Raw genomic sequence first — 13,342 nt, 5'->3', positions numbered from 1 at the left:
AAGCAGAAGAGCGTTTATGTAGCCAAGGAACAGGCATAGGAGTGCTCACGGCCCATGACCTTGCTCTCCCCTCTTGCCAACATTAGTATCCTCCCATTCCAGGTCAACTTCTCTCCAGGATTCTTCCATTCTAAGACTGTGGAGTCAAAAAACTCACAACCACGAATTCACAAAGTTTTTGTGCAATTTAAATGAGAATCCACGTGAGGCACCTGACCGGCTTGGTCAGGGGCTCTTGATCTTGGGGTTGTGAGTTCGAGCCCCATGTGAAGTGTAAAGATTACTTAAAATCTTTTCTAAAAAATTAAAAAATAAATAAAATACAATCAGACTACACAGAGAAATTTTTAAGTATCAATGTTGTATGGACAGATAGCAATTTTACTGAAGGAAGGAGTCATGGAGACTGAAGAGACTCGATGGAAAGGCAGGCCAGCATTGTGGGTGGTCTGCGGCATCCTGCCCTTTCCTCCCACAGCTACATCCCGTAGTGAGTTACCAACTTTATCATCAGCTTGGACTTCATTTGAATGGACGAGCACATGAACAAGCAAACTAATGGCTATCATTACTACACCCAATTCAAAGGATTGACTTACTGGGACGTTATTAATCCTCATACGACTCAATGTTCTTCTATAATAGCTGAAATCGTTCTGTATGGCGGGATTTGTCATCTAAAGAAGACATTCATGAAAGAAAAATGTATTATGCACACTAAATGATAGTGTAAAAATTAAGTGAAAAATCTGCTAAATACAGTTTTAACGAGTTAAGTGACACTCCCTAATTTGTAATACCATTTTAAGAACTAAAACTGGCATAACCCAAGATAGCTTTCTGTACCTAAATCACATAACAATGTACTTAATCCTTCTGAATATAAACCACGTAAACTGTTTTACAGTCATGATCCATATACTTCCCTTCTTTTCAGTAATTTTAGGTAACATACAAAATAAAAGGTTGTTTCCCAAAAACCAGCATTATCAAACAAACAAAAGAAAAAAGAAGAAATATGTAAGCAATTCGTTTTGAATTATTACAATAAAAGTATGTCTATATGGTCAACAGGGCAATCCTCAGACTAAAATTTTATATACAAATTCTTCGCGCTCAAAGTATTAATAAAAGAGAATTGCTTCCTATTATGTAAAATAAAAAGAAGGCTGTAATTAGGAATCCACCTCTACCACGTATCAGATAAGGTCCTCGAAGTCTTGGAAAGTCGAAGGACCCGCCTCACACCTGGTTACTGTGACAGAGTCTGGAGTGGATCAGGTCTCCTCACATGAGAGTTACTACCTATTTCTTTACACTCAGTCCTTCCAACAATGTGGGGGCAGGGAGGGTGTGCAGGGAAATAGGAAGATAATATAGACAGAGAGATGAGAAGAAGGCAGGCAGGCAGGCAGAAGGAAGGAAGGAAGGAAATCTGTTAACATCTTTACATAAAGGGATGCTGAAAATTAGGGATGAGTAGAAAAGAAAAAATAGTATTAGAAAAGGTGAATATTGTTCCAGAGATATTTTTAAAATGAAGCTAAATGAAGACAAAGTATTGGGTAATTTGCTAATTGCACACATGTAATACATCAAAAGATTTGCCCTTTTATTTTATTTTTATTTTTTTATTTCTTTTCAGTGTAATAGTATTCATTGGTTTTGCACCACACCCAGTGCTCCATGCAATACGTGCCCTCCCCAATACCCACCACCTGGTTCCCCCAACCTCCCACCCCCCGCCCCTTTAAAACCCTCAGGTTATTTTTCAGAGTCCATAGTCTCTCATAGTTCACCTCCCCTTCCAATTTCCCTCAACTCCCTTCTCCTCTCCATCTCCCCATGTCCTCCATGTTATTTTTATGCTCCACAAATAAGTGAAACCATATGATACTTGACTCTCTCTGCTTGACTTATTTCACTCAGCATAAGATTTGCCCTTTTAAATGTAGTTTTCCATGTTTTGCTATGAACCAACAGACACCACGTAAACACACTGTGAAGGTCTCCAGGCATTTCCTCCTGTGCTCACTGAGAGGCTCACGACATCCATGCACCTCAGGGCCAGCACAGAGGCCTACCTTGAGCTCGTCGAACCGGAGTGTGAAATGAAGAATTTCTGCGAACTGTTTGGCAAGAGCCTGCTCTCGCTCTAGATGTTGCGTGGGAGAGTACGGGGTACTTGTCAAGGCTCCCAGAAGACCTCTTAGTGCTGCCTCTACAGAAAGGAAGATTAAAATCTTAGGCAGTAGCTCCCTGATTTTTATTTAAAAATGAGCAATTTATAAATGTTATGATTTTAATTCCCATAAAAATAAGGTCTCTTCAAAAGCCAGATCATCTAAATATAATCACTGAAATGGAACAGTGTTATACAGAATAAAAACCTTGAAGGAACCAATTCAGCTTTAAAATTCCATAAACCCAAATTCAAAATAACACAGAATGCAAATCTAATGAATTAAACACCAGGGTCAAACAGCAAATTTTCTGTTTTCATCATTCTACGTAGTGTTGGTTTTTATGAACTGGTAAAGGGTTACCAACAGCTGAGTAACTTTCAGTGGCATCATGTCCACACAGTCAAATCTCCACATGGCTGGGAATAAATCAGCAACTGTTCGTACTTTGAATATGTTGCTTATTTATAAACACAAATTGCTTCCTTTCAGATACAAAGGGAAACGAAGTTTTTGATTTAATAAATAGCTTCCTGTCTTAGAGCTTGGCATCTTAGAATCACAATATAAATATCCTGATTCATTATGTAAGTAAAACGGTCCCTTCGAAATAAATGCTTTTTGGAACTAATACATACTGTGTTTAAAAATAGATATATTTCACTTCAAAAAAAAAAATAAAAGAAATCAAACTAATTCATTCATAGATTCCAGAATCAGAAACAAATGCCAGATTCTATTCAGAGAAAAGAGGAACTTATGGTAGTAGATGGTGATCCAACATTAATGAAAAAATGTCAGATTACTAACTAAACATTTATTAATAATAAATTTATCAGATCATCAACCCTTAACTTAAAAAAATACCAGCTCTACTATTTATTAAGACCCTAATAAGAACTAACATCCCTACTACGCATATGACTTGGTCTCTTATTAAACTTTCACCATCAACTAGGACATGAGCATTACAGATGGGTACACACTGAGTTTCAAAGATTTTAGACTCCCAAGGGTATAGCTAGTAAATGCCAGATGTTTCTGACTCTACAGCCTTATTCTTTCCACCATAGTACATAACTAAGTGTCTCTCAAATAAAGCAACATCCTACCTAGCCTTCTGTAACCTTATAAAACATGCATCTATGGATTACTACACAGTAGGTACTTCTTATATGTCTAATATGTGCTGGTACTAAGCTAGATACTACAGAGACATTATTTGTCACCTACACAATAACTCCAAACGATAGTTCTTATCTTTTTTTTTATAGCAAGTCAGAAAAAGTCCTGTCTACCATGTGCCAGGCACTGGGGGAACAGAGATGAAAGCAGACATGCTCCTTATGCCCACATGGAGCGTGACTACACAGAGAAGACAGATTATTATGGTTGTGATGTGTGTTAAGAAGTACATGATACAATGAAAAAATATAAAAATAGAACCTCACCTAGTTTAAGGCTCAGGAAAAGACCTCTCTGAGTAAGTGACATTTGGGCTGAGACTGAAGTGTGCATTAAAGACGAAAAAGAGTTTGCAAACAGGGCAGTGAGCCAGATCCTGAGCTGAGAAGAGCATGACACAGCAGAGGAATGGCAAGAAGACCGATACATGTAGAAAAGACAGCATAGGGAGGAGAGTAACCTAAGACTAGAACAATACATGTGTAATTTATGTGCCACAGCAAGTATTCTGGTCTTGCCATCCTAATGTCCCTGGAGAAACTACTGAAGCAGGGTAGTGCTATCATCAGATTAACATTTATAAAAAACTCCATGTCATCTGCTATGTGTAGAATGCACTGCAGAAGTATGGATGGTTTACAGAAGTGCAAGAGTGGATTTGAAGGTCAACTAAAAGGAAAAACATATTTTAGGTATTTTAAAAAGTGGCTTACTCATCTCTCGAGATTCATTCCCTCTGTCAGTATTAACGTAAGTGGAAAGCAAAGTTTGAGAGAGATGAGAATAGTAAAAAACTGTTAAAACACACACACACACACAGCAATACTGTTACAGGCTATTAAAGAAAAAAGAAATATGCATTTCCTAGATTTTATCAAGTCTCAGGGTAAATTTAACATTCAACTCTGCCACTTTGGGAGATGGCAGAGCCGCCTTCCGTCCTGCCCCCAACCCCCCCCCCCCCCAAGGAGTGCAGTCCAGTCACTTGGCTGAGCTGGGCTGGAGAGTAACCATGTTGGAGAACTTCTGTCCCTGAATGGCTGAAGCACTCAAGGGCAAATCTGCGAAAAAGGGGCATCTCAAGACAATGGCACTGCATATCTGCCTCTGGGACACCTAGACCAGCCTCTCATTTTGAGAGCCTCTGTGGATACAAAACAATCCTACTAGTCTTCAATGCCCTGTGTCAAGAAAGGAATCAGAGACAGAAGATCCCAGAAGATGGCTCAGGTCTCTGGCTGAGTTGTAAAGAAAGGGATGTCACAGAGAAGATGATGTAGGGATTGGTCTTCCTGATGGAGCTCCTAAAACAAAATCATATGAACAGGATTCTTAGGAAAGGTGACAAGAAGAAATTAACAAGTTACTAAGTTCTAGAAGAAATTAGCTGGTAGATCAGTGCACAAGTTCACAAGGAAGAGACTAACTGGGAAAAACAATAAAGACAGATTAGTCCACAGAGTAGAACAATAATGGGAAACGACTGGATGCCTAGGAAGAGGAGGCCCCTGTGTAAAGTTCCCCTTTAGAGACAAGCAATTATTCTCACCACTGCCATCCACACCTAAATCAAAGACTTATATCGGAACTTAAATCCTCAGAAGAGAACACAAAAGATGTGGAAGGTGGGTGACTTAACATAGCCAAGAAACATGACCACACTCATTGTGGGCAATCTAGCCCAGAGAAAATGAGCCAACATGTTGGAAGACCTACCCATTATGATCCCAGGGGATGGTCCCTATTAATAAGCCCCTGAAACAGGAAGACGACTGAGGAAAGACAAAGGAGTCTGTTTACTGTCTGATCATACAACCTTCACTGAGTTGCCTCAACTAGGAAGACCTGAGACTAAAATAAGCAAGTACAGAATATTTCCCAGGCCAGCAATGTTAACCTTGTAGACTAAGGTCAGTATATCTTCCAAATTAGTTGAGTGATCCCTTCCCCCTCTCTCTTTAAGTATGCAAACTGGAAAGGGATCAAGGTCCCTCTTCTGGAATACACACCACAGCGTATCTGCAGTGCTGAGGCCAAGCACCCTCTCCTTGGGATTGCAAGATTCTGAAGGATCACGTAGATCTTAACAGATGGTGCTTTGTGGGTTATTTGTAATGTTTATCCTCACCGGTGGCTCAAGTAGGAACAGAAGAGACAAAAGGTTTAGTGGATATAAACCAGATGGCTCACCAGACTTGAAGTCCAGATAGGGTACTGAAAATCAGAGAATCTAAGTCATATGGTCAAGACCACACAACTAATACATGGCAAACACCAGATTTCAAATAGGAAGCTATGCCTCCAAAGCCTAAAATCCGTATTATTGCTTCTCCTAAATACCCAATACATATCTGATACATCAAATGTGTGTATTCATTTTTTTTAAAAGATTTTATTTATTTATTTGACACAGAGAGAGAGAGAGAAGGAGATATCACAAGCAGAGGGAGCAGCAGACTTCCCACTGAGCAGAAAGCCTGATAAGGGGTTCGATCCCAAGGACCCTGGGATTATGACCTGAACCCAAGGCAGACGCTTAATGACTGAGCCACCCAGGAACCCCCAGATGTGTGTATTCATTAATTCACCCTCACTCACTCAAGAAACAGTGAGCTCCTATCGTATGTAAACAAGGATATGTTACTGTCTACAAAGAACCTGGAAACATTATTAACCAGGTTACTGGGGAAGAGATGAGGAGTAAACTGTCCTATATTAAATTTGTACTTTCCTTATAGCTTTACAGAAGTCCCTAGAGTAATCAAAGTCCCAGGCTCCCACATGACAGTATGAAAAACGATAGCTTCTTGCTATTACCTATGTTATAATACACTCCGCTGAAATGGAACACACACCACTAGCCTGATTTAATTCCGATAGTTAAAACATGAGGAAACATGTAAGCCTGACTGGTTTGGCCTATTTTACAATTATTCTTTTCTAACTGGCAAATGCTAAGAGACCAAGATGAGTCTGAGTAGGCCTGAACACCATCCAAAGCAATATAACTTCAAATGCAGCCAGGAACTAGCAGCACAACAAACACTCTAAATATGAAGGAGTCAAGATGGCAACCACAATTAAAACACTTTAGTCCAATGAGGCTACAAAACTACAGATTACAGAGATACTTGATCAAAAGGTTGGCAATGTGAAAGAACTGACTGTCCTGTTGAAGTAATAAGCTACAATTCTTACTTCTAGTAAGAAAAGGATAATTTGTAACAATACTTCTATCTCAATAATCTGTACCTTTAACAGTCTGTCCTTCATCTAAGGAAAAAGAGCAGTTCTCTTAGTTTTTAAAAAATGTAGGCATTTTAAAAAAACTGAACTTCAGCTTTCAAGTAGGTTGCCGACCCAAGTGGCCTAGTAGCTAATATGAAGGTTATGGAGAGCGACAGAAAAAACTAGGAAGTGACAGTGACCTACTGCAAACTAGAAAATTTAGGCCCTACACCAATGGACACAGAGATGCTTTGCCACAGAGATCGCTCCAGCCAATACCAATCAACTGCCCAAGCTAATTATTTTTCCAAGGCATCTAGAGACTTAAAAACAAACCAATAAACAACAAAACACAGAACTCAAGTAATTACCAATTTCTAAAACCTGGCAACTTATGTCTTCCAAATTACTCTAACAGCTAACTACCTAAATCTTACCTGCTCTTCCTCCTCCTTTAACAGAAAGGGAATTCCAATTCTGCTTACTCACTGTACAGAAGGTATAATTCTGATCTTTGAGTAATTTTTCCCATGCCAGGGAAAAAGCAAATGGTTTTGAATGCTTTTTGTTTTAATAACTCCCCAGATAATTTTGGGCACATCATCAACTCACTATTTCTCATCTTGTACCATTTTAGATACATGAACTGACCATAATCAGCAATTATTTTCAAGGACACAAAAATCTAAATAACCCAAGGGCCTGATGATTAGTTCCCACATATGGGACAGGATGTGCTGTAGAGGTGGGAAGAAATTCTAGTACGTGTTTCTAGGACCCTTTAGGCTAAAATAAACAAATAAGTAAGTAAATAAATAAATAAATAACAAAAATCAGGCATTTCCTTGTGGAAGTTATAATTTATTGGGGGAAATGGTCTAAATAATTTAAAGACCTACATTGATAGGGATGATACAATTATGCTGTAATCTTACAGTCTAACAAGATTGCTGTACCTATGTAGCATATAAATTTAGCAAGGTGAATATAAAATACTCTACATTAATTCCTTATCAATAAATGTCTTTTTCACTAGGGAAGTCATAATTATGAAACTTTCAACTTACCTAACCTCTGAGAAAATTCATAAAATGTCTTTAATTTGCCTACTAGTGGGACAACTGCACCCCAAGCCTTCTCTTGCAACTTCTCATCTGCTGGATGCTGGATTGCCTTCAAAATCCAAAGAATAAAAATAGTTAGAGTTTTAAAAATCAAAACAGTATTATTTTTACATTAAAATATAGGTTTCGGCAAACACAGGAAACCCTGGTATACTTGATAAAATATGACCTGCCTTTCAGACCACTAAGCAATCTTTTGTGACCATGGAGGGGTCACTCCCAAAGAAAGGTATTTTCTTGCTTTTATCTTTCTTTTGCTTTTCTTACTCTTTTATTGAACTTAAGGCTTTTTTTCAACCATCTGGTTTGTTTTCTCTAACATTTTCAAATAAGCTAAACATGCTATCTGAAAGTTGAAACTCATAACCAAAATGACGGAGTGTCTGGGGGGTCCTTCTTATAAACATTATCAGGAGGTATCGACATGTTTAGATTTTCCAAAGGCAACTAGTACTCTGACTCCATCCACACTAAACTGAAAAACAAGAAAGCAAAATAAAATTGAAACCAGACAGATTTAGGGAATACTCTGAATAAATAAGCTACAAACTAAACAAATGGGCTATGTATTATTTACACAATGCGCCTTATAAGCTTTCCACTACATGAAAATTTTGATTTTTTTTACATAAAACTTTTTTTTTTAAAGATCTATTTGAGAGACAGGTAAAAGCATGAGCAGGGGAGGGGGAGTCAGAGGGAGAGGTACAAGCAGTTTCCCCATCAACAGGGAGCCCTGGTGGGGCTGGATCCCAGGACTCCAAAAGTCCAGGACCCCAAGATCCCGCCCGAGACGACCTGAGCCTAAATCAGATGTTCAACCAACTGGGCCACCCAGGTGCCCCTATATAAAATGCTTTTGAATTATATTCAAACACAGTAGGATTCTGAAGTGAATCCCATTTATGTCACGACCTAGAATTTTAATATTAAAGAAAATCTGACATTACATGTAACAATCCTTCTTTCACATTAATATGAATATTTCAAAGGGACTGTGATACTATCCTGACAAATACGAAAAGTTCTTTTAGCCTCAAGCCCCAATCTCAGCAATGTTTTATATCAAGTGGTAAAAATCTGTTTATTATTCAGGAAATAACCAAACAGATAAAAATTAAAATTTTCTTGAGGAGCATATCCAACTTTTCTTGCAAGATCTAAGAATTATTTTCAAAATAAGAACTCATTCTCATAATATCAAAATGGTCTGGCAAACATACCTAACTTTCACAACTGAGTGAGTTAACTGCTTCCCTGACCCTGCCCTGCCTGCATTTAGACTGGGACACTAGCTGCTCTTTTATGATAACATGTTATGGTTCTCACTGTAATTGTGATTCCTTTTCCTTTCACACCAGTTTCACTGCATTAGGCGACATTTTTGGTACAGCACCCAGACAGCCCAACATGCAAAGGACACTTAGTATAGGTCAGTGGTGAGACTGTCATGGAGCAGATATGTTAACTCCCAGCTCCAAAAATGTTACAACTCGTATAGATTCATCAAAACAGTAGCTGAGTGTTCTTATTTCCCTCACCAGTGGCCTATCCTACAGAATAAGCTTTGTTTATTTAACAGATTCTGTATTAAATCAAATTTTATTCTATTTCAGTCATGTTTACTAAAATATTACTTAAACAAAAATATAAGTAATTCCACATCCACAGCACAGGTTTGTACATTTACCTTGCTCTTGAATGATACTGTTTCGGAGAATATTTTCTAAAATGTAATCTGGTACAGAAGTACAAAAAATTTTATAGATCTCATTTTACGACTGGCCAAACGGACCTCCAAAAAGGAAACCATTATTTATAAATAGCACCTGCATTAAAACTACTACCTTCATAAACCAACCAATATTGAACTTATAACAATTATCGTATATAGTAAAACTGCTTGACAGTGATATGCATTTATTAGTAAATCTGAACACTTTATTTCTATTGTCTGTGCTTTTTCATAGGTAGAATAGTAGTTCTACCAAGTTTAGTTAAGTCTTTCTATTGACAGTTACTGTAGTAGTATCTGTTCTCTGTATATTTGTATATAATCAGCTTTTATTTGTACCTTCCTTTCTTAAATTGTTTTCATATTATTCTGAAATATAATATTTCTGCTTATAGAGTTCAACCCAGACATCAATATGCATTCCTCAGTGAAAGTTTCTTCAAATGCTTGAATAGTTACATACTTACCTTAATCTACAGATTTAAATGTTGTTTTAAGTTTTCTAGCTTACATATTTTTTATCTATTTTATTTACCTATTTCTCGGTCCTTAATTCCTTTACCAAAGAATTAATGAAGGTACCTTAATAGGTAGCCTGGTAAGGTGAATCTCTTACTATCTCTTGTGATTCTCCCCTTTCCTTTTAGTGTTATTTTTCTATGTAAACTTTGACTTTGCGACACGTATTTACTTGCCTGCACGACCAACCACGGAATGCCACGAGTGCACTGATTATGGTGACGGCGCTAAACTGGGTGACCACAGGGTCCTACGGTACTCCAACCTTTGGTCACTGCCTCTAAAATTCCTAGTTTCACAGTTCCCTAAGTCCTCTTTGAAATGACTCCTAAAGGTTTCCATCATTTTACTGTCTTTTAGAAGATGACAACTACATTCGATTAATATATGCATTTCATTAAGTCAATATAAAGACTGTAGTGAGCCTTCCCACGAAGAAGGAGAGTAACCCTTCACTTGGTTAAGTTAAAAAAAAAAAAAATCCTAAGGGCTCTAACCTTAAAAACAGATAAAAGTCTGTATCTCTATAGTTTTTTTCTTTATTGCTTATGGGAAACAACTGTAACCAGCTGATCAGAATTCAACCATAAAACTTTAAAAAATTTAATGATATAATACTGAACAATTAAAAATAATTTGTAGCACTGGTAATCAATATGAAGACACTAAAACACTTTTAGAACAAACTGTCAATTGCTGTGACCTACAGGAAAAGAATTTGTCAATTAGTTAATTAAGATCCTGTTTAATCATTAAAATCTTCCATTTCTACAAATGTTTGGATTTTTCAAATTATGTTTAAATGTTTAGGATTTGAATTTCACAGAAATGGTTACACACCTTTATTTACTGAAATCTAAAGGTTTCACTTAAGCTAATGATATCGGCAAGATTCGTCTAAGCTCTTGTATTTATTTCTTCGACAGTTACTAAGTGCTTCCTAAACACTGTTTTAGGTGCTGATGACACACAAATTAGTAAGAAACCAGGTTTACCCTCCTCCTCAAGCTGGAGGTGGGGTGGAGTTATCAACATTAAATCTCAATAATTTTTTTTTAAATGATAGTTACCATAAAAGAAATGTGTACAAAGCACTGGGGCAAGACAGTAAGAGGTAAGTAATTACTGGGATGTGAAGGAAGGAAAGTGTACATGTGTAAGACATTCAAGAAACAAACAGCCCAAGCCAGGAGAGGTTAAAAAAAAAAAAATTGGAATTCACAATATCTATAATTTCCCTCAGCTCATGATATCACCAATGGCTAATCTAAACCAGAAACCCTGGAATCATTAACCCCCCTTCTCCCTTATATTAAACATCCAGTCAATCACCAAAACCTGTGGCCCCTTGGTCCAAACTAAATCGTCTTGAATCATCTTCTGGTACCTACACTTAATTCTGCCTTCATTAACACTACAAATGTCATTAGAGGAATGGAGCTAGATGTGGACCATAAAACCAACAGACTGCTCCTTGACAACCTCTGCACTGTTAGTTATACAGAAGAATAGAAGAAGCAGAAGGGTGGGAAAAAATGAAGAAACAGGACGATGCCCTTAAGAAATGCGTCATGAGAAAGAGGTCCAGAGGCGAGGGTGTTTCTTTGGGTGGTAGAGGACACCCGAGTATGTGTATATTCTGAGGGGAAGAAGCCAACAGAAGAAAAAACATAGAAGATGTAATTAAGAGAAGGAATAATTAAAAGAGCAAAGTTCCAGAGGAGGATCCAGAACAAAGGTAGAGACATTAGTCTTGGTAACAAGTAGAGATACAGCTTTTTCTGAAAAACAGAAGAAGTGGAATAAGAGGTAGTTAGAAACCTGGATGAGTTCAGAGGCTCAGGAGAAGATAATTGAGGAAACCACACCAGATATTTGCTCCATGGTGTAAAGTCATCAGACAGCTGGGGGAGTCCAGACCACAAGGATGACAGCAGCCTTCTCCCGGGAAGCATAGGAGGAGTGGAAAAAAAATAAGACTAGCAGGACAAAAGGCCACAGAAAGTTACGTTCTCTTCTCCGCCCCAAAAGTATGTATGTATGTATAAATAAATAAATAAATAATGTAAATCATCCCCCATGGATACTCTAAATTTCAGATGTGAGAGCAACCAAAAAATAAATAAAATTTTCTCCAACATACATAAATTACATATTCAACATACATAAATTCATATTCAGAACACCGTTTTCCTTTTACCCTTGTATCACTAAAACCACATCTGAAATAGTCCAAGTGATCATTCTTTAAGTGTAATTCTTAATATGCAACAGAGAATTCACAGGTATGTACAAAAGAGCTTAAGAAGAGGGACACAGAGAATTTTAGTTTATTGGAAAATGTTTAAACATCTTTACCTCTCGTATTTCATGGCCAGCTCCTCTATATGATTGCAAATCCTCCAAGATACCTTCTGCATCTTTTAATACTACATTCACCTGATTATAAATTTCCTTCTCAGACTCTGTAGGCTGGGCATCTAAATAGCAGGAAAGCACAAAAAAATTTACAGTCACATGATTTTTTTTAATAAAGGTGTAACTCTAAGCAATGAACAGTCTCAATTTCTAAAGATGGCTCACATCTTATTCAATGTTAACTTTGAACTTCTCAGAAAAAATTGATAATTTTTCCATACTTCAACAACATTTGAATAGCTAGCCTCAAGTTTGTAAATACACAAGGAGCAAGGGACCGTCAAACATTTCTATTTATCTTAAGCTACAAACCATGACTTGGTATATTAAATGAACTTGAGAATTTTAATTCAAAGTTCAAATTGTGATAGTGGTAATAATCACTTTTACTACTATAGTAACCATTACCAGTAATGACTGTAAATGCATGAATAATGATTTATTTTAATGCAACAGAAATGGAAAGCCTACTAATATATCTTGTTCACCTATGGTTTAAAATTGAAACTACTTTATTTTCCTAGAAAGTTCATTTTAGTGATTGAGTGTCAATATAATAAATTAAAAACTATCTTAAAATAATAGTTGTTAGACGTTCCCCTTTCCTAGGGACCACTTTGAATTTTGTGCCAATGAACTTCTCTGCTGATGAGCACAAGGTCAAAACTCCTGTGCAGAGGAGTTCAAATTATGACACTGTTTCAGAATGGCTAGGCTGCTGAAAACCAGATACCTGCAGCTATAACACTGTCTCTGAAATTCTGAAATACTAAAGCAAAAACGGGTTCCCCGCACACTTTGGGACAGAGAGAAAAATGAAGGGAGAATTATAGTCATAAAAAGCACAATCAGGAACACAAACATATGGGCATTTCTACCACCTGTGGTGTTAGTCACAGAGCATATGCTAACAGATGACTAAATATGGATTTCTCTCTCCTAAATTTGAG

The 13,342-nt window shown here is 37.2% G+C and overlaps 1 protein-coding gene across 4 annotated transcripts in view; it reads right to left on the bottom strand.

Moving 5' to 3' along the window:
- CYRIB (CYFIP related Rac1 interactor B) overlaps positions 1–13,342 on the bottom strand; it is a gene marked incomplete at its 5' end in the record, with an annotated part of 143,744 nt that overhangs the window by 15,412 nt on the left and 114,990 nt on the right. For all 4 annotated transcript variants that reach the window (XM_080800850.1, XM_080800851.1, XM_080800852.1 and 1 more), the window contains 4 exons: positions 600–677; positions 2,085–2,221; positions 7,664–7,769; positions 12,333–12,454. In XM_080800850.1, the coding sequence (XP_080656976.1) occupies positions 600–677; positions 2,085–2,221; positions 7,664–7,769; positions 12,333–12,454 (443 nt within the window). The remainder of the gene's footprint in view (positions 1–599; positions 678–2,084; positions 2,222–7,663; positions 7,770–12,332; positions 12,455–13,342) is intronic.

This window comes from Martes martes (genome assembly GCF_963455335.1).
Source record: "Martes martes genome assembly, chromosome: 4".
In the NCBI taxonomy this organism is placed as follows: domain Eukaryota; kingdom Metazoa; phylum Chordata; class Mammalia; order Carnivora; family Mustelidae; genus Martes; species Martes martes.
This window is presented reverse-complemented; position numbering and strand designations above follow the sequence as displayed.